Genomic DNA, 21,704 nt, shown 5'->3' with positions numbered 1-21,704 from the left:
TTATTGCCCATCATTAGAACCCTTGAGACGGTGGTGGTGTAAGGAGTCGGCGACATCATCGACAGCAAAAGCATAAACTTTTGGACTTTAAGTTTTGGACATTACTTTTAACTTGGCTGTTACTGCAGAAGGGCAGACAGCATGATGTGGGACAGGTCCAGACATGTTCCACAGGAATACACATCAAGTGGGCTGGAATGGATCAATGGCTGAAACGGTAGGAAGATGCTTAATGGGGGGTCCTTTATCATTTAATGGGAACCCATCAGTGAGAGATCAGGAAGATTGGTCGGTGCTCAAGACCCAAAGGAAGCTTTTCGACAACCCAGACTTGTTGGAGCCTTGCCCCCAGAACAGGACAGTTGACAAAGACACCGTCCGAAAAGGTGTTTCATTTGCTCTTTCAGTTGGACTGCCTCAGGCGAAGGACTAACTTTTGGCACTAGAAGAAGCATTTTTGCAGAGAGAGGCAGTTTTGGCTGCCATCTCTCTCTCTCTCTTCTCTTCTACGCTTGCTTGCTTCATTCAACGCACTCAAAGACCGGGCACTCCGTCTGGGACAGAGAGAAGAAACACCATCGACGAGCAAAGAGAGCCTCGCTCATCGGGAGAAGCAGCGAGTCAGCCAGAGGTAACTGGTGAGCATTATCCCAGCCCACATAGTGTGAAGGGTGTCGTGTGTCCCAACCAAGCCTTAGGGGTTTAGTAGGGAGGTTTTTTGAGCGGATCATAAGCGTACACACAATTCTGATAGACAGATTTGGTGATGCACTTTTGAATCCGAGCAGGGGGTTTTAGTCATGGGTACTTCACGTTAGGGGCCAGGGTTGTGTTTTGTACTGTGTTTGTTTGCTTTACACCAGCAGGGTGTGTTTTACTGGGTGCAGGCGTGTGCTTTAACTTGAATAAAAGCCTTGTGTTGGTTGAGACCGAAAGATCTGGCGAGAACTGTGTATTTCTGTTCACTTCTATAATTCCGATGTCTAGAACTGTTGTAGGGGGGTGATTTGAAACCACCAAGGGCAAAACCACTTACAGTGGTGAGCCACCTTCTTGAACCGCTGCAGTCCGTGTGGTGAAGGTACTCCCACAGAGCTGTTGGGTAGAAAGCTCCAGGACTTTGACCCAGTGACGATGAAGGAATGGCAATATATTTCCAAGTTAGGATGGTGTCTGATGTGGAGACAAACTTTAGGTGCTGGTGTTCCGATGCACCTGCTGCCCTTGTCCTTCTAGGTGGTAGAGGTCACGGGTTTGGGAGGTGCTGTTGAAGAAGGAGGAGAAATACATCTCATCCCAAAGGGTTTTTATACAGTCTCACACTCAAGGGGCAGAAAATGGGCAGCAATCCAGAGTAATAGATTACAACCCAATTTTCTTAGAAAATCTACCCAATACTGTGGTGGCACAGCTTCCTTTCAGTAGTACCTTGATAATAATATTTCCTCTGTCTGCTGCATCCATCAAGTCTGTCAATTTTCTTCTCTCCTCAAATTCCCCAGAGCAACATGATCAGCCATCCACAAGATCTGAAAAAAATATATGAAAGAGGAGAGTTCCTGAATTTGTAAATTCAAATTCTGGAGCTTACTTAAGGTGCAAAATACAATAGAAATAATAAAACTGGAGCTAAACTGGAGTTAATCTAGAAAACATTGGTGTAAATACCAGCCTGAAAGTTTGAGGATTTGAATTCAGTTTTACAAATCTGGAAATAAAAAGCTGGTATCAGTAAAAATGAGCATGAAGCTGTCGAATTGTTGTAAAAAAACAAATAGATCACTAGTGTCCTTCAGGGAGGGGACATGGGAACAGGAGTAGGCCATTCAGCCCCTCGAGCCCGTTCCGCAGGAAGGAAATCTGCCATCCTTACCGGTCTGGCCTGTATATAACTCCACCACGACACCAATGTGGCTGACATTTAACTGCCCTCTGAAGTGGCCTAGCAAGCTAATTAGTTGTATCAAATCTGGGCAACTAGGGATGGGCAATTAATGCCACCAGCTTTGCCAGCGATGCCCACATCCCAAAAATGAATAAAAAGAATTAAAGGTGTAAGCATGAATAATGGGGCTGATTATGGTATGTGTCCCAATGGCTGCATACCTTTGATGGGGCTTACCTTTCGCCTGTCCCGTGCGTGTGCCCCTGAGCCTGGCTGATTTCCCGGGGCCAGGGTAACTATCATAACTTGAGTGGCTGCTGTGACATTTATGCTGTCACCAGGTTGCGTGCTCTCGGAAGGGGGGGCCGGGGCGGTGTGGGGTGGAGAGGGAAATTGCTGCACTTCCTGTCTCCTAATAGCTCGGTGAATGGTGCCGTGAAGTGGGGGGTGGGAGAGGGGCAAATTCCAGCTTTGCCTGGTGCAGCCAATCCCTCAATGATTCATTGCACCTATCAAAGTGACCTTCAAAAAAACACTGCAGCCCATAGCAACAGCGAATGCAGAAACACACTAGCATTCCTTAAACCCAGCCTAGCTAAGATGCATATGGCATGATGTGATGTATTCCCCTGCATTTGTGACTAATTATAATAACACCTGTTCATATTTCCTCAATGCTGCAACCAGCAGAAATTCTTGACAGTAGTGAACGGGCAGAACGGCTCCTCGTCCGTCCCAGCATACACCAGCGTAACCTCAGAGCAAATTAGGCCTCGATTTTGCTTTTAATATAACAGTACAAAGATTACAAAGATCACTTTTCCTTCACCCTCCCATAAACAAAATAAAAGCCCACTACTGTTGAAAATAGTGAGTAAATGGAAATTGCATTTATCTTATTAACAGTGCACAAAGTTAAAATAATAGGAACAAGGTACAATGGAATCCAAAATACATACATTTCCTGTCCAATCTGGGTGAGTGACTGCTGTGGTGGAAATCTGTCCTTTGATTTATCTGATTTATACAATGATGAATGAGCAGGATATGATTCATCAGGAAAAGCGAGGGCCTTTTATTGTGTTATTCTGCATTAATAGTTGGCAGTGAGCAACAGGCCCTGAAAATATCGCTGAATGTGTGCACTGAGATTGTGAGTTCTGCATGGCGATGATAAAGTATGGTTTATAAGCAGATGAAATATTCCACTGGGTTTTCTGACCTGATTCAAAAAATACTATAGATAAGGAGGCATGAAATTCGACGGAGTTTAAGGAAAGATGTTCCTTCATGGCTTGACTCATGCTGGAGAGTGTTTGAGTCTGGGCATTGGGTTAGTAGAGGATTGAGTTCAGCTATGGTACTCCCCCATCTGTGAACAGAAATGAAGGTTGGGCAAGGTACCCAGAGGGTGGGCAGTACATGTGGCACCATATCCCTGCCAAGTCGGTACCTTCAGGAACGGGTGGGGGAGGGAGGGAGAGGAATTGAAGAGGGAAAAATGAATTACACTTTGTGTGTAATATTATACCTAGCTGCTACATAACACATTAAGATAATGTTATGTTACAAGGATATTTAATTAAAAAGTATGCTTGCTATGTGCTTCGCAACAGATCTTAAAACTAAACAGTGCAATATGTTTTTCCTAACACAAACAGTCAAATGCCAATTGGTTAATGAGCATCAAAAATATCTTCATCCAAATCAAAATAACTTTTGCAGAAGAGGCTCGAAGGGCTTACATGATACAGAGGCTATCGTCATGGTTCCTTGCCCAAGCGTGACAAATTGCCATCCAACAAGTACACTGTACTAAACTTGGTATATACAATGATCATAGTTCTGGGTAATCGTTTATCTTAGAGCCCCAAAAACGCTGTTAATATTCATTTTATTTAGAGTTTGATGAGCTGTCTCTTCCTCAAAATTACAAAATTCCTGTTAGGGATTGGATGAAAGACAATTTAAAAAATTTTGTTCAGCAATATCTGTGAGATATAAATGAATGATTCAACCCCATTATATTTTTCACACAATGTTTCGATTGAAGATGCAATTAGTTATGGTCATGTGAGTGAGTCCTAAAGGCCCTGAATTTGTTGAAGGCCTCCGCCCGCCCAAGTGCCACCCAAAGGACCGCCGATGGCCGCCGAGGTCCCTGATGGTACTTTGGGCGGGGTTTTCATCAACAAGGTCCCTCGAAGGTCAGTGGGTGCAAATGACGGACTTATGTCGCCAAACTGTGCGGCAGCCGGTGGGATCTCCCAACCTCGGCGGCAAAGCCGTTTGCCACTGAAGTGCAGCCGAGGATGGAGTCGGGCCCACGGAGGGTCGAAGACCTGAAAAGAAAAATCATCAGGAAAAAAACCCATCTGAACACCTTTAGGGGACCCCAATCAGGTAAGTCACTGAGAAAATAATATAAAAAAATGTTTACCAACCTTTTTTTTAAGATCTTCATACTCACCGTCGGGGACAGACCAGCCTCCAGCCAGCGGTCCATTCCCGACACCGACTCCCGCCGACTCCCACTCACATGAATATGACATCTCGGCAGGCGGGAGTCCACTTACGCCACTCGGCCGTCCGCTGACATCAGCGGGCAGTTCCCAGCGGTTCTCCCCTCCCGCCCGCTCCCTTCCCATCCCAAATCGAAAGCGGCACACGGCGGAACCCCAAGAGGAATGCCGGTGGCAGTGGGCAGCAGTGGGTGGTGAGTCCATCAACTTCGGGCCCATAATGTCTCTGTGTGTGCCTCCTTTATGGAGACATGTTAACAAACAAAGAGACCAAAAGTGCTGTTAGTCAGATGTTTTCTTCTCTGCATTCACTGGGCATGATTTGTTGAAACTGTTCCCTTTGGTTATGTATTTAAGCAAAGCCTGTGGATTACCACTGTAACAGGTAGGCAAGATGCCATGACACCAGAATATTCTCAAAGCTGCATTACTGATATATTGAGCAGTACTTATACTGGCATGGGGGCTGGTACCTTGGGATGGCTCCTGGTAGTTGTTACCTTTCCCCATGTTAAACTGGCCAAGATCCCCTTGGGTGAGGGAATGAGTGTTCTGGAATGTGCACAAGAAACCCTATGGGGTTGGGTGGTGGATTGATAGGAGAAGATCCAGGTAGCCTACTGTTTCCCATCTCTATGTATAGCCTGGGCATTATCTGTTCACATTGGAAATGATCTCATAGCCATTTTATCAAAATATGAAGCGGTTGTCTTATGAAGAAAGATTGAGCAGCTTGGGCCTATACACATTGGAGTTTAGAAGAGTGAGAGGTGATCTTGTTGAAACGTATAAAATTCTGAGGGGGCTTGACAGGGTAGATGTTGAGAGGATGTTTCTCCTCATGGGGGAATCTAGAACAAGGCGGTATAGGTTCAGAATTAGGGTTACCCATTTAAAACGGAAATGAGGAGGAATTTCTTCACTGCGAGGGTTGTAAATCTATGGAATTCACTGCCCCAGAGAGCTGTGGAGGCTGGGTCATTAAGGTCGTGACAGACAGATTTTTGAATGATATAGGAGTCAAGGGTTATGGGGAGCAGGCAGGAAAGTGGAGCTGAGGCCAAGATCAGATCAGCCATGATCTTATTGAATGGCGGAGCAGGCTCGAGGGGCCAAACGGCCTACTCCTGCTTTTATTTCTTATGTTCTTATGAGAGTATGACACTGCAAATTATTGAATATTTTTGTAGTCACAACAGCAAACATTGTAGCCATACGTTGCATCTTTCTGAAAGAAGGTGATTTGATTATATAAATTCACTTAAAAGTACTGATCGTAGTTAGCTAAAGTTCTACAAATCCAAAAGTTCTTCTAAAGTGCTGTAGTTACTAAAGCCTTTACACTTACATTATGCAGTATGTGATATCCCAAGCTTCACCTGGTCGGTGAAAAAGCGTTATTACCTACAATGGTACACTGTTGACAATAGTTTCTCATGTAGGCGACTGATGTTCGGAAGGTAATTCCACCACCACATTTTGTTCCATTTCCTTCTTTCACTGAACAGTTCGATGGAAAGGAAACAAAACTGAATTTCATGGGAAATGGCATCGACAGATTTACAGACTGGGAAACAGAATAGGAAGCTTAAAGTTACCAAGGCAATAACCGTGGTTCTCTCAGTGCTAACTAACTCAGTGCACTGAACAATTTCCTGCTTGTCCTGTAGATTAACTCCACTCCAGAGGGAAGCATGTTAAAGGTGAGATGAAGCATTACAGCAAGGAAGATTGAGAAGAGCATTGGTGCAATGGCACAGCCTTGCTTGACGCTGGTCTGCACTTGTATTGGGTCTGTGGTGGGTCTGTGGTGGATCCGTTGGTAAAAATCACAGCTTGCATGTCATCATGAAGCACGCGGAGAATGATGACAAATTTTTGAGGACAGTCGAATTTGAGAAGGAGACTCTGTAATCCCTCACGGTTGACAGAGTCAAAGGCCTTTGTGAGGTCAAAGAAAGCCATGTACAGAGGTTGATGCTGCTTCCTACATTTTTCTTCGATTTGTCGCACAGTGAAGATCATGTCCGTTGTGCCTCTTAGTGGGCGGAATTCGCATTGCGAATCTGGGAGGAGCTCTTCAGCCACAGGAAGGAGACGCTTGAGGAAGATTCTTGGGATAATTTTCTCTGCGCAGGCAGCAGGGAATCTCCTCTGTAATTACCGCAGTCGGTCTTGTCACCTTTCTTGAAGATGGTCACGATTACAGCGTCTCTGAGATCCCCTGGTATGCTCTCCTCCTTCCAGATAAGAGAGATGAGATTGTGGATTCGCGTCTCCATATTGTTGACCAGCCCCATGTCCTAGCACATATTCAGGTCTAAAGACACTGCTCGATTATGAGTCCTCCTCCCTATGCTCCACTGTTGGTGACAGAGGTACCACGCTCCTGCATTATGGAACTCCCTTCCTGAAAATCTTTGCCATGCTTACTCTCCCTCCATATTGAAAAGACTCTTCAAGACCTACCTCCTTGACCATTCTTATGCTCACTTCCAATAACTCCTCTCTCACTTCCTGCTTGGTGTCCTCTAGTGCCCTGTATATTGCCTGAAGGTATTTGTGGAAAATACTGTATGTTGTTGTAAACACTGCTGAGCTGTTTTGAGTTGCAGCAACTTTTAACAACTAGGAACTAGAAAGACAGACATGTATTTATAGAGTGCCACATCACGGATCTCAGAAATGTCTCAAAGTACTTCACATACAATGAATCACTTTGAAGTGGCAAAGCTTGCCATGAAGGGGTTGACTTATGAAGAAAGGTTGAGTAGGTTGGGCCTGTACTCATTGGAGTTCAGAAGAATGAGAGGTGATCTTACCGGAAGATATAAGATAATGAGGGGGCTCGACAAGGTGGATGCAGAGGGGCTGGGACCGAAGTTTGGCCGGTTGACCGAAAAAATCGCTCACCTGCCGCGGTCGGGTGATTTTCCCTCCCCGAGCCATATTCAGCTCGGGGAGGATTTGAGCGGCGTGCACTTCCGCCAGAAACGGTGCGGTGAAGCCGCTGTAAAGGAGACATTCCAGCGGTGAGCTCTGCAGCGTGCGGGCCGCTAGAAAGAGGCAAGGGCCGGGATTTCCAGCTGCAAAAAGGGAAGTCTTTTCCCAGCGGTGCCCCCGCGAGGTATTCGAGTCGGTGCTCGAACAGGTCATCGCTGGAGTGTTGCCGCGATCGAGGCCCTTGGTAGGGAGATAGTTTTTTTAATTTTAGTATTTTTATTTAAGCTTACAGAATCTACTGTATTTATCTTTTAATAGTTTTATTAATTATTAGTGTTTTTATTTACGATTACAGCATCCACTGTATTTATCGTTAAATAGTTTTATTAATTGCTTTCGCTCTACTCAACCTGCTGAGTGCTGCTCAGAGGTTTGCACATACTTTTGTATAACTTTCAGGTCTGACTCTTTAGTGGAGGCCTGTGGGCTGCAGAGACCTGCCTGGCAAGGTTCACCTTGAGGATGGGAGGAGTGTTGAGAGGGTGACACCTGGTACACCTGGTCAGAAGCAGGGCGGCACACAGGAGAAGGTGTCGCTGTCAGCACCGTGCAGAGAGGCAGCAGGCAAGGGAGGCAGCAGCCATGATTCGTTCATTCTGTGCCAGACCAGTGTGTCCGCCGTCTTCACCGGCCAGAATCAGGATTGCGGTTGGCTGCTTGGGGACAAGTGATATCCCCTGTCCAATTGGCTGCTCACTCCACTGCGGAACCCCAAGACAGCGGCAGAGTATGCATACAATGACACTCATTGTGCCACCAGGTTCATCATCAAGCAGTGCATAGGCATCCTTAAGCAGAGGTTCTGGTGCCTGGCCCATTCTGGTGGCACCTTGCAGTACTCTCCTCAACGGGTCTCCATCATCGTCGTGGTCTGCTGCATGCTGCACAACCTGGCAATCATGAGGGGACAGCCGCTGGAGGTCGAGCCAGCAGTACCACCTGAGGAGGAGGAGGTGGAGCAGGAGGAAGAGGAGGCACAGGAGGAGGAGGCGGAGGATCCCCATCGCCCCAGAGCTAGGAAGGGCCGTGTGCAGACTGGCCAGCACCCTCGTGCATCCTCACATATATGGAGGTGCCTGACACCTCCCCGTAATCTCCCTCCATGCATTATGTACTGTCTGTCTGGCAGGTCTCCCCACGTCAGGAAACAGTATTCTTCGTCTGTCCTCCACACCGTCCATCAGTGTCTCCAGCTCCATATCAGTGAACCTGTCGGCTCTCCTTGCACCTCTTACACCAGCCATCCTTCCAAACTCCTTCCCCCCTCAGGACCTTGCTACAAACCCTGCCCTTTAAAAAGGCCAGGGAGCAGCTGGCTCATTAGAAACCCTTACCTCATGCTGAATGTTTCAGTAGTGATAACGCTCAAATTAAGACAGCCACACCGCTGAAAAATCCACTTTGAAAGGGTTCATTAGCGCTGGAATCCATTTGTTCACTTTTGGAGCTGACTATGGGGTGGCCCAGCCACTCAAAAATGTTGGCGCTAATGGCCACAAAAAGGTGGGGAGAACACCAGCTTCCCAGCAGTACTGAATTTCGGGCCCGATGTTTCCATTCATGGGGAGAATCTAGAACTCAGAGGAATAGTTTTAGAACAAGGGGCAGCCCATTTAAAACTGTGATGAGGAGGAATTTCTTCTCTCAGAGGGTTGTAAATCTATGGAATTCTCTGCCCCAGAGAGCCGTGGAGGCTGGGTCATTGAATATATTTAAGTCAGAAATAGACAGATTTTTGAGCGATAAGGGAGTAAAAGGTTATGGGGAGCAGGCAGGGAAGTGGAACTGAGTCCATGATCAGAACAGCCATGATCTTATTAAATGGCGGAGCAGGCTCGAGGGGCCAAATGGCCTACTCCTGCTCCTATTTCTTATGTTTCTTAAGACAAATGCAGCAGCCACTTTGTACAAGGCAAGATCTCACCAGAAGCAATGAGATGAAAGACCATTAATTTTTTTTGGAGCTTTGAGGGAAGAACGTTGATCAAGACTCTGAGAGAACTCCCTACTCATCTTTGAATGGTGACCGGAGATGCTTAACATTTAGCCAAATCACTAGGACAAGTAAATGGGGCCTTTCTTTTAACATTTCATCTAAATGACAGCACCTGACAATGCAGCGGCCCCTCAGTATAGCACGGCAGAGTTTGCCTACATTATTTACTCCATTCTGGGAGAGGGGCTTGAGCCACAATCTTTTCACTCAGAGATGAGATTGCATCGAACTGAGACAAGCTGCAAGTTGTTATTTTTACTTTTAAATTGTTTTTAAAAAGCAATGTAAGTTATGTTTATGCAAACTTTACAAAAGAATTCTTTTGATTATAATCATCTTTATCAACCACCTTCTGAAAGTTCTAAATCAGGCTGGGGCATGGTTAAGCAACATGTCAATTTTAAAACCATCATTAATGTTTTCAAATCCCTCCATGATTTCGCCCCTCCTTATCTCTGTAATCTCGTCAAACCCTACGACCCTCTGAGATATTTATCTGCGCTCCTCCAATTCTGGCCTCTTGAGCAGCCTCGATTTTAATCGCTCCACCTTTGATGGAGCGGCCTTCAGCTGCCACGGCCCTGAGCTCTGGAATTCCCTCTCTAAACCTCTCCGCCTCTGCACTTCTCTTTCCTTCTTTAAGACGCTCCTTAGAACCTACCTCTTTAACCAATCTTTTGGCCATCTGCCTGAATATCTCCTTATGTGGCTCAGGGTCACATTTTGTTTGATAACGCTTCTATGAAGCACCTTGGGATGTTTTACTCCCGTTAAAGGGGATATATAAATGCAAGGTGTTGTTGTTGTTCCACGGGCGATAGTCAACCTCCAAAACTTCATCTTAGAGACACTTATTAGGAAAGGTAACCAAAATCTTGGTCAAAGAGATGAGTTTTAAGGAGTCCCTTAAATGAGGAGAGGGAGGTGGAAAGGTGGAGGTTTTGGGAGGGAATTCCAGGTGCACAATTAGCTGTAACCCTGAGACCATCTGCTGACATTTCAGTACAAATTCCAATTTTGAAGTCTGTTCATATTTCTCAAGTCACTTCATACATTTCTTAAAATCAAATTCAACTTCTCCCTTGCCACTCTTTTCATGTGTTCAGACTGTTTAGTGTTTGCAACTCGTTAGCTTTGGAGTGTTTTCTGATGTGGTTTGGGGAATTTTGTGCTGGAATGTTCCATTCCTAGTTTGGACACTGGTTACTGCAAGTTGAAAAAATATTTCCAGGCTTGGAGCTGATCCATGACAAGGGCGTTTCCTTGTCCTCAACACACATCCCTCACTCCCCACCCCAGTCTCAAACTGCAAGCAGTTTCTGTGAAACGACACAGAGATCAGATCCACAGGAATATTGGTGTAAAAGACGGTGAGTAAAGTAGTTTAATGATTATCCAGGTTATCTGGTGATACATGTATTTCCAGCTGAAGAGCCTCTTTTGATGAGGGTCATCTAACTATTTTCCAGGTTACACAGAATGTCGAGATCAATTGAATTGAAACTCCAGACTTGTGAAGCATGATCCATTGTCGCTCACAACAATGTCAGACAAACCATGAGTAGCAAACATGACACAAAGGCTCTCAATAGTAGCTGTAGATGTACTGGATGACATAATAATACACTCTATCCACTTTGAATATGCATCCACCACAACAAAAAACATCTTTCCTTGGAAAGGGCCCACAAAATCAATGTGTAACCTCGACCATGGTTTAAATGGCCACGACCAAAGACTCAGTGGAGATTCCGCTGATACTTTACTTAGCTGCTTGCAAGTATTGCACTGATGCACACGTGATCAGAATGTCATCTTGAAACACGACGATTCTGGGAACGGACTTCAGTAGATTCTCCATGTTCCTCTGAAATATGGCAGCAGTCGAATGGATGGGGATGGGTGACCATCAGGCAGAGCAGGAGTAGGAAGGTAGTGTAGGGGTCCCCTGCGGTCATCTCCCTCCAAAACAGATATACCGCTTTGGATACTGTTGGGGGACATGGCTCATCAGGGAAAGGCAACAGCAGCCAAGTTCATGGCACCATGGGTGGCTCTGCTGCACAGGAGGGCAGGAAACAGAGTGGGAGAGCTGTAGTGGTAGAGGATTCTATTGTAAGGTGAATAGATAGGTGTTTCTGCGGCCACAATCGAGACTTCAGGATGGTATGTTGCCTCCCTGGTGCAAGGGTCAAGGATGTCTCGGAGCGACTGCAGGGAATTCTGGAGGGGGAGGGTGAACAGCTAGTTGTGGTGCATATAGGTACCAACGATATAGGTAAAAAACGGGACGAGGTCTACAGGCTGAATTAGGGAGCTAGGAGTTAAATTAATTGGAGGGCAGAGAAATCAAAGGTAGTAATCTCAGGATTGCTACCAGTGTCACGTGCTAGGCAGAGTAGAAATAGCAAGATAGTTAAGATGAATACGTGAATACGTGGCTGAAGGAGTGGTGCAAGAGGGAGGGATTCAAATTCCTGGGACATTGGAACTGGTTCTGGGGAGGTGGGACCAGTACAAACCGGACAGTCTGCACCTGGGTATGAGCAGAACCAATGTCCTGGGGGGAGTGTTTGCTACTGCTGGTGGGGAGGGTTTAAACTAATATGGCAGGGGGATGGGAATCAATGCAGGGAGACAGAGGGAAGTAAAATGGGGCAGAAGCAAAAGGTAGAAAGGAGATAAGTAAAAGTGGAGGACAGAGAAATCAAAGGCAAAAATCAAAAAGGGCCACATTGCAACATAATTCTAAAAGGGCAAAAAGTGTTAAAAAAACAAGCCTGAAGGCTCTGTGTCTCAATGCGAGGAAGATTTACAACAAGGTGGATGAATTAACTGCGCAGATAGCTGTTAACGGGTATGATGTAATTGGGATTATGGAGACATGGCTCCAGGGTGACCAAGGCTGGAAACTCAACATCCAGGGGTATTCAATATTCAGAAAGAATAGACAGAAAGGAAAAGGAGGTGGGGTAGTATTGCTGGTTAAAGAGGAGATTAATGCAATAGTAAGGAAGGACATTAGCTTGGATGATGTGGAATCTGTATGGGTAGAGCTGCAGAAAACCAAAGGGCAGAAAAGGCTAGTGGGAGTTGTGTACAGACCACCAAACAGTAGTAGTGAGGTTGGGGATGGCATCAAACAGGAAATTAGGGATGTGTGCAATAAAGATACAGCAGTTATCATGGGTGACTTTAATTTACATATAGATTGGGCTAACAAAACTGGTAGCAATATGGTGGAGGAGGATTTCCCGGAGTGTATAAGGGATGGTTTTCCAGACCAATATGTCGAGGAACCAACTAGAGAGCTGGCCATCCTAGACTGGCTGTTGTGTAATGAGAGAGGATTAATTAGCAATCTTGTTGTGCGAGGCCCCTTGGGGAAGAGTGACCATAATATGGTAGAATTCTTCATTAAGATGGAGAGTGACACAGTTAATTCAGAGCAAAGGGTCCTGAACTTAAAGAAAGGTAACTTCGATGGTATGAGACGTGAATTGGCTAGGATAGACGGGCGAATGATACTTAAAGGGTTGACGGTGGATAGGCAATGGCAGACATTTAAAGATCACATGGATGAACTTCAACAATTGTACATCCCTGTCTGGCGTAAAAATATAATGGGGAAGTTGGCTCAACCGTGGCTAACAAGGGAAATTAGGGATATTGTTAAATCCAAGGATGAGGCATATAAATTGGCCAGCAAAAGCAGCAAACCTGAGGACTGGAAGAAATTTAGAATTCAGCAGAGAAGGACAAAGGGTTTAATTAGGAGGGGGAAAATGGAGTATGAGAGGAAACTTGCCGGGAACATACAAACTGACTGCAAAAGCTTCTATAGATATGTGAAGAGAAAAAGATTAGTGAAGGCAAATGTAGGTCCCTTACAGAAAGAATCTGGTAAATTCATAATGGGGAACAAAGAAATGGCAGACCAATTGAACAAATACTTTGGTTCTGTCTTCACTAAAGAAGACACAAATAACCTTCTGGAAGTACTAGAGGACCGAGGGTCTAGTGAGAAGGAGGAACTGAAGGAAATCCTTATTAGTCAGGAAATTGTGTTAGGGAAATTGATGGGATTGAAAGCCGATAAAGACCCAGGGCCTGATAGTCTGCATCCCACAGTACTTAAGGAAGTGGTCCTCGAAATAGTGGATGCATTGATGGTCATTTTCCAACATTCTATAGACTCTGGATCAGTTCCTATGGAGTGGAGTGTAGCTGAAGTAACCCCACTTTTATAAAAAAGGAGGGAGAGAGAAAACAGGGAATTATAGACTGGTTAGCCTGACATCGGTAGTGGGGAAAATGTTGGAATCAATTATTAAAGATGTAATAGCAGTGCATTTGGAAAGCAGTGACAGGATCGGTCCAAGTCAGCATGGATTTATGAAAGGGAAATCATACTTGACAAATCTTCTTGAATTTTTTGAGAATGTAACTAGTAGAATGGACAAGGGAGATCCAATGGATGTGGTGTATTTGGACTTTCAAAAGTCTTTTGACAAGGTCCCACACAAGAGATTAGTGTGTAAAATTAAAGCACATGGTATTGGCATGGATAGAGACTGGTTGGCAGACAGGAAGCAAAGAGTAGGAATAAATGGGTCCTTTTCAGAATGGCAGGCAGTGACTAGTGGGGTATTGCAAGGTTCAGTGCTGGGACCCCAGCTATTTATCATATACATGAATGATTTAGACAAAGGAATTGAATGTAATATCTCCAAGTTTGCAGATGACACTAAGCTGGGTGGCAGTGTAAGCTGTAAGGAGGATGCTAAGAGGCTGCAGAGTGACTTGGATAGGTTAGGTGAGTGGGCAAATGCATGGCAGATGCAGTATAATGTAGATAAATGTGAGGTTATCCACTTTGGTGGCAAAAACAGGAAGGCAGAATATTATCTGAATGGCGGCAGATTAGGAAAAGGGGAGGTGCAACGAGACCTGGGTGAAATGGTACATCAGTCATTGAAAGTTGGCATGCAGGTACAGCAGGCGGTGAGGAAGGCAAATGGTATGTTGGCCTTCATAGTAAGAGGATTTGAGTATAGCAGCAGGGAGGTCTTACTGCAATTGTACAGGGCCTTGGTGAGGCCACACGTTGAATATTGTGTACAGTTTTGGTTTCCTAATCTGAGGAAGGACATTCTTGCTATTGAGGGAGTGCAGCGAAGGTTCACCAGGCTGATTCCTGGGATGGCAGGACTGACATATGAGGAGAGACTGGATCGACTGGGCCTGTATTCACTGGAGTTTAGAAGAATGAGAGGGGATCTCACAGAAACATAAAATTCTGATGGGATTGGACAGGTTAGATGCAGGAAGAATGTTCCCGATGTTGGGGAAGTCCAGAACCAGGGGTCACAGTCTAAGGATAAGGGGTAAGCCATTTAGGACCGAGATGAGGAAAAACCTCTTCACTCAGAGAATTGTGAACCTGTGGAATTCTCTGCCACAGAAAGTTGTTGAGACCAGTTCGTTCGATATATTCAAAAGGGAGTTAGATGTGGCCCTTAGGGCTAAAGGGATCAAGGGGTATGGAGAGAAAGCAGGAATGGGGTACTGAAGTTGCATGATCAGCCATGATCATATTGAATGGTGGTGCAGGCTCGAAGGGCCGAATGGCCTACTCCTGCACCTATTTTTTATGTTTCTATATTTCTATGATTCCAAAAGGACACCTGTTGTCGAGAAACATTCCTTTATGGGTGTTAATGCAGGTGAGTTTCTTCGAAGTGTCGACAAGTTCCTGTGTCATATAGGCCGACGTCAGATCTAGTTTAGTGAACGACTTTCCACCAGCTAGCATTGTGAACAGGTCATCCGTCTTTTGGTAGCGGATACTGATCCTGTTTCGAAAATTGGTTAATCATAACCTTGTATTCTCCACAGATCCTGAAAGTGCCATCATTCTTTAATACAGGAACAATGGGACTGGCCCATTGTTTAAATTCGACCGGTGATATGACCCCTTCACGTTGGAGTCTATCAAGCTCAATTTCGACCTTCTCCCTCATCATGTACGGAACAGACCGAGCTTTGTAATAGACAGGTCCTGCATCAGAGTCCAGGTGAATCTGCACCTTGGCTCGAGTAAAATTGGCAATGCCTGGTTCAAACAAAGCAGGAAACCTCTTCAGCACTTGAGCACACAAATTATCATCCACCGAGGGCAATGCTTTGATATCATTCGAGTTCCATTTGATTTTCTTGAGCCAATTCCTGCCGAATAGCATTGGACCATTGCACGGGTCAATCCATAATGGTAAATCGTGAACCACACCATCATACGACACCTTGACTACTGCACTGCCATTCACTGGTATGAGTTCCTTTGTGTAAGTACGCAACTTGGCATTGATTGGACTCAGCTTAGGCTTCACAGCCTCAGTGTCCCACAGGTTGTCGAATTTCCTTTGGCTCATCATGGATTGACTCGCACCCGTGTCCAGCTCCATTGATACAGGCACGCCATTCAGCTTCACATTAACCATTAATTGTTGCCAGAAGCAGCTCTGCCACACGACGCCACAATCTTGTTTACAGTACTTGCCGTGGAGCTCCGACTCTTCAATGATATCTATCTTAAATTATCATCAGTCGCCATGCATGCCTGGGCAGTCGCAATGGCCTTGCTCAAATCCAGCGTTTCTGCAGCCAATAATTTCCGAAGGATCACATCATGGTTGATGCCTATCACGAAGAAATCTCGCAGCATGTCTTCCAACGCATTTCCGAACTTACCACATGGCTCGGCCAGATGTCGTAGGTCAGCAACGAATCCCAACACAACCTGGCCCTCAGCATGAACATGTGCGTAGAAGCGATAGCATGAGATGACGATCCCCTCTTTTGGCTTGAGATGTTCACGCACGAGAGCGCACAAATCTTCGTAGCTTTTATCAGTTGGACCTAAGGGTGAGAGAAGATTCTTTATGAGGTCATAAATTTTTGGACCACAAACGGTGAGGAAAACCACCCTGCGTCAGCCTCTTCCTCCATTTTGTTGGCCACAACATACTGATCCAGGCAGGCGATACAATCCACCCAATCCTCACCATCCACGAATCTCTCCAGAATGCCAATGGTGCCCATTGTACATGCGAAGATTCTTTAGTTACCTCATCGCCAAATGTAATGTAGATAATGACTCGAAAGACTTGTTACTGTAAACTCACTCAGGTGCAAACCTGGTTCAACTTTATTCATGCCCAAAGCATGGTACTCGTTCTTATATGCCCGGGCCCGCGCACACGCGCGTACAGCCTGATGACCTCCAACAGTGGCGCCCCCTGGTGTCGAGTGACCCCAAACATCAATACATGACACGTTCACCCATCACCCACCCCTGTGCTCGCTGACCTACATTGGCTTTTTTAAATATTTTAAACAACTGCTTAAGTTCTGTTTGTCTAAACTTTACCACAACAGACTTCTTTTGTTTTTAATCATTTCTATCAACCACCTTCCTCTTCTCCTGAAAGTTCTAAATCCTGCTGGGAAATGGTTAAGAAACAGTTTGATTTTAAAATCCTCATCCTTGTTTTCAAATCCCTCTGTGGCCTCGCCCCTCCCTGTCTCTGTAATCTCCTTCAGTCTTACAGCCCTCCGAGATCTCAGTGCTTCTCCAATTGTGGCCTCTTTTGAATATTCCTGATTTTAATCGTTCCACCATTGGTGGCCGTGCCTTCAGCTGCCGGGGCCTAAAAGCTTCGGAATTTCTTCCCTGAACCTCGCCGCCTCTCTCGCTCTCTCTCCTCCTTTAAGATACTCCTTAAAACCGACCTCTTTGACCAAGCTTTTGGCCATCTATCCTAATATCTCCTTATGTGGCTCGGTGTCAAAGTTTGTTTGATAAGGCTCCTGCGAAGTGCCTTGGGTTGTTTTACTATGTTAAAGGTGCTACATAAATGCAAGTTGTTGTAATAGCGGAATATCTAGAGAAGGCGTGGCAGTATCAGTCCTTTTAAGACTATAATACACCCACAATGTGTATTTTACAGGACCTACAGTTACAGTGGCCGTGTGCATAGCCCACCGCCACCCACCATCGGCCAAGGGGAGAAAGGAGTGTGTGTGTTCATCAAGACCCCATACACAGCCTGCGGCACTGTCGGGCTGCTGAGCTACAAATGCTGCAACAGCCAGATCTCGCTGCTGGTCTCCAACCCTTACGACTACAGCAAGTACAGCATCGAGTACGCTCTGTTCACCCCCGACACACCCATTCCGACCGACGACAAGTTGTACAACAAGATGTACACCGAGCTGCAGGAATCACCCTCCTTCACAAAGAAATCGCTGGGCAAAGGGAACCCTTCTCTCAACATCACAAAAGGACACCTGTTCATTTCAGCTACTATGTCCAATGAGAAGAAAGCTATACTCAAAATAGATATCAGAGAGGTCTAATGTTCTGGTAAAGCTCTTGCATTTATAGAATCGTAAAGAAATCTGAGCAAAAAGTGAGGCCATTATGCCTACGCTAGCCAGAACTATTTAGTTCCATTTCCCTGCTCCTTCCTATAACCATTAACATCTTTCTTGGAGTGTTTATCAAATTCCTTCTTAAATGTTGTAGATTGACTCCTCGTCAATTGCCACTGGTGGTATTCATTCCATTCTCTAACCCTTTGCTTGAAAAATAAATCTTTTAACTCTGTCCAGTGACTAATTTGGTAGATTTTTATTTCTATTTATAATTAAGTTTCCATCAATAATAAAGTTATAATCTACCATTAGTACTGTTCAGTTTTATAGTTGTAAAGACCTTGATGAAGCTGCATTACAAATAATTCAGTGTTGGAACCTCTTGATGTTAACAGCGCCAATATGAAACCATCACTCAGATATACAGCTTCATCAAATGGGAATGTACTGAGCTATGTTACAGTAATAAACAATTGATTGACTAATTCATATATTTTTAGATTTTTGTACCATACATACAGTCTGAGATCGCTAAGAGGGACCTGTGGGTCAGCAGTTGCACTACACATGTGTTGGATGCGGTGATTTCTAACAGTTGGGGATAGTGTCCCTTATAGTGATTGGAGATGGTGTTATGGTGATTGGATGGTGTTATGGTGATTGGAGTTAGCGTGTGTTATGGTGATTGTGGATGGTTTGCCCTATAGCAGTTTGGGAAGGCATGTGTTGACAATGGATATATTACGGTGACTTGGGGTGACATGTCCTGTAGCAGCGATAGATACATGTGTTAAAGTATCTCAGGATGAGATGTCATAAAGATTGAATATTCCTTTAATGGCTGGGAGTGGTGTGTGTGATAATAATTAGGGATGATGTGTGTTATAATAGGTGGTGGTCCATTGTGTTGCTCGGGATGATGTGCTATAGCGCCTGGGGATTACATGTTATTGGGGATGACATAGTGGATGGGGTTGATGTGTTATTGGGGATGATGTTGTGGCCGTTCAGAATTATTAGGGTGATATATGTTATAATGGCTGGGATTGATGTGTATTAATGGAGATGACATGTTATAGTGACAGAAGCTTACACCAATTTGTTGCTTGTCACTTCGAAAGGGAGTGAGCCCCAAGGTGGGCACTTCTCTTTTCACAAAGCCTCTCACATGAGGATCAGGATTGAGCAATTGCTGATAAGTAAGTCTGGTATGTGGCATTGGACATGGATGCATAGAACATCAAGGTGATACATACATTGCAACATATCCTGCCTTGGTCCTTCCAGCACACTAATGTACCATTTGTAAGGCTGTCTTGCTCTTTTCGCTTTGTTGCTTTAAACATCGAATGACACACACACTCAGTTGTAGTAAATGCAGGATCCGGTCTTTTATTCAGACATTCATATTATACAAACCAAGTATAAAAGTTATTGAGCCACAAACACTTCATAAGCCAACTTTCTGCTTGCAAAGGCAGCTCTCTGCTTGCTCCGATTTCCATGGCTGCTTGTGAGGCCCACATCTTCTGAAATTCTAGGGTCGAGTGTCCAGTGTCTAAACTCTCAGCCTTATGCCAAAAAAGCCTTTGAATTCTTATCGTACATTTAGACAATAAACATGCAAACGATGTAGAATTGTCCTGAAATCATGGTTAAATGCTTTCTGAATTACTGTACACAAACCAGATCATTTAACATATAGATGATGCCATCAAATTACTATTCGCATAGTAGCAAGGTACACTCAAATACAGACAATGACCAGCCACTTACTATCCTGAAGTCAAGTCTCATTGCCATAAATCGATTCCCATCATGGAGTACTGTAAACGCACAGGTGATCAGAATGTCACATTTGAATGGCTAAATGGCTCTGATCGTCTAGCAGCCTCTTTCGATTCAAACATCCTGTTTTTAATCCAAACTTCAAACTTCCAACTTTTAACCCTTTCGATCTCCGGACCGCGGCCGAAGCAAAGCATTCAGTATTTTGGGCTTGTGCTCCCACATTCCCCACTTCTTCTCTTTGCCTCTCTGCGGGTCTTATCTGGGTAACATTTGTATGGCCATTTGAGAACATTGTCCAGTTGTAGTCCTTGATTTCGAACACAACATCCATAGTAAATCAAAATGACCAACACAATCAACTGAAACAACACCAGCATAAGGACAGGATGTATCATTGTGTTTATCATGCCTGTTGCCGTCGGGCTCCATCCCAACAATGACTCCCACCAGCTTACATATCTAATCTGGTCCAAAGTTGTGCAAACATTCTCGATTTCCACAGTGAGATGGTTAAGTCCACAACAATTGCTTGATTCAAACTCTGTAGCTGTTGAAATTTTGTACTCCATTTCCACATTTCCTTCTTCCAAATAGTAGCACAATTAGGGTCAAAGTAGGGTTGCTGTCGACTCAGATTCTCAGGATGCCATTTTAAAGTCCGTTGGTCTGTGATCACCACATCCATTTTCACTTAAAAGTCAACTTTCAATTTTTGATGTTTTCGACTGAATTCAATGCTGTTTACATTCAGAAATGTAAACTCGCAATCGGTGTCTTTGACCAAGTCTGTTGCCCTCTGCATAGTTTTTAATCATTTCCTCTGCTTTATGGGAGAAGTGTAACAACCCGGAGTAAAGGATGACTGAAATGCTGAATACTCAGTCGAGAGTCCCAGTCCTTCTCTCAGCTCACCCTTCGGAACTGCTGTAATTTCTTCTCTTGACATTTGCAACGATCCAACGTCAATTTCGCATCCTTTAAGATCATGTTTGTGACTCCCACATTTGAGCTTTTCAATGAACATCTCATCAGTTTTGAGACAGACCGTTCCTACAGAAACTTGAAATGTTTCTGAGCAAGCTTCTTCCACTGCTTTCATCATTGACTGTTCAGTAACTGCTCCTGGTGCATCTGGGGTGATGGGGTACTGTCTCTGAAGAGGGGAATCGCTTTCCTCCAGGAGCACCTCTTCCTTCATTTGTCCAGCAGACCTTGTGCCAATTACCCGCTGGCCTTCCACACATGTCTCGATAAGGGTACGGCCACCCCTATCCCTGTGTGGTTGAGGCGCGACATCCCTATAAGAATCCTCCCTCACCTGCGGAATCTGCCCCTGACCTCACCAACTGAACCGAGGTATCATTCCTGCCTGTGATCTTGCTTCTCTTTCCTGATTCTTCAGCTTCTCTTTTAATTTTTCTAGTTCCTAAACCAGTCTATCCCTGTCCTCTATCAACTGACTGGTCAGGATCCAGACACCACCGGGTCCTGCTCCTTTTATGCGACTCCTCGAAGGATTCATCCTCTCAGGCCCCTCTGCCTTCCATCGCTGTAACCCCTGTCTTACTTCCATGACTGGAATACCTGCAGCTCTCTGATACAAGCTTTCTACCCTTGCCAGCCATTTATCAAAACTATCGTTCCCACCCCAGGCATCTGCTTCCAGAACTACTGAAGGGGGTAGGAGAGTCAAAATGATCTCTCCATGTGTATCATCCCTGTAATGACTGATAGCAATCCAAATAGTTCCCAAACTTTTATATAACTGGAATATAGATTCCCCCGCTTCCCTGGGTCTTCCCCTGGTAATAACGCAAGCTGCTTTATTAACTGTGGCCCTGAGTGTAGGACTTGAACCTGCGTCTATAATACTTGACATCACGGAATCATCCAACACACCTGGATGATCAAGTCCTATCTGGTTGTACTTTATACTCATGAAGAGATATGACCTTTATTTTTCTTGTTCCAAAATTAAACAACAACAACTTGCATTTACATAGCGCCATTAACATAGTAAAACATCCCAAGGCGCTTCACTGGAGAGTTATCAAACAAAATTTGACACCAA

At 44.8% G+C, this 21,704-nt stretch overlaps 1 protein-coding gene and 1 long non-coding RNA gene across 2 annotated transcripts in view; one reads left to right on the top strand and one right to left on the bottom strand.

Moving 5' to 3' along the window:
* Window positions 1-2,601, bottom strand: part of LOC139228210 (uncharacterized) — a 193,993-nt gene extending 191,392 nt beyond the window's left edge. The window contains exons 1-2 of the long non-coding RNA XR_011587527.1: window positions 2,543-2,601; window positions 1,429-1,529 (exon numbers count right to left, since the gene is read on the bottom strand). This is a non-coding gene — a long non-coding RNA (uncharacterized lncRNA). The remainder of the gene's footprint in view (window positions 1-1,428; window positions 1,530-2,542) is intronic.
* Window positions 2,602-7,245: 4,644 nt separating this feature from the next.
* Window positions 7,246-18,035, top strand: LOC139228000 (uncharacterized). The gene is made up of 3 exons (XM_070859151.1): window positions 7,246-7,419; window positions 10,598-10,776; window positions 17,416-18,035. Exons 1-3 carry the CDS (start codon window positions 7,246-7,248, stop codon window positions 17,822-17,824), a joined length of 762 nt encoding a protein of 253 aa, XP_070715252.1. The 3' UTR covers window positions 17,825-18,035.
* The last annotated feature ends 3,669 nt before the right edge of the window (window positions 18,036-21,704 follow it).

The sequence above is a fragment of the Pristiophorus japonicus genome, chromosome 17, assembly GCF_044704955.1.
Source record: "Pristiophorus japonicus isolate sPriJap1 chromosome 17, sPriJap1.hap1, whole genome shotgun sequence".
Lineage (NCBI taxonomy): Eukaryota > Metazoa > Chordata > Chondrichthyes > Pristiophoridae > Pristiophorus > Pristiophorus japonicus.
The sequence above is the reverse complement of the archived record's forward strand: the minus strand, read 5'-3'. Positions and strand labels throughout refer to the sequence as shown.

Excerpts from the sequence above, each read along its gene's own strand:
- LOC139228000 (XM_070859151.1), top strand. The coding sequence starts at position 7,246 with ATGAGGGGGCTCGACAAGGTGGATGCAGAGGGGCTGGGACCGAAGTTT. Across the intron at positions 7,420-10,597 it reads AACGGTGCGGTGAAGCCGCT|TTTGGACACTGGTTACTGCA; the intron begins GTAAAGGAGACA and ends TTCCATTCCTAG. Across the intron at positions 10,777-17,415 it reads GAATATTGGTGTAAAAGACG|GACCTACAGTTACAGTGGCC; the intron begins GTGAGTAAAGTA and ends TGTATTTTACAG.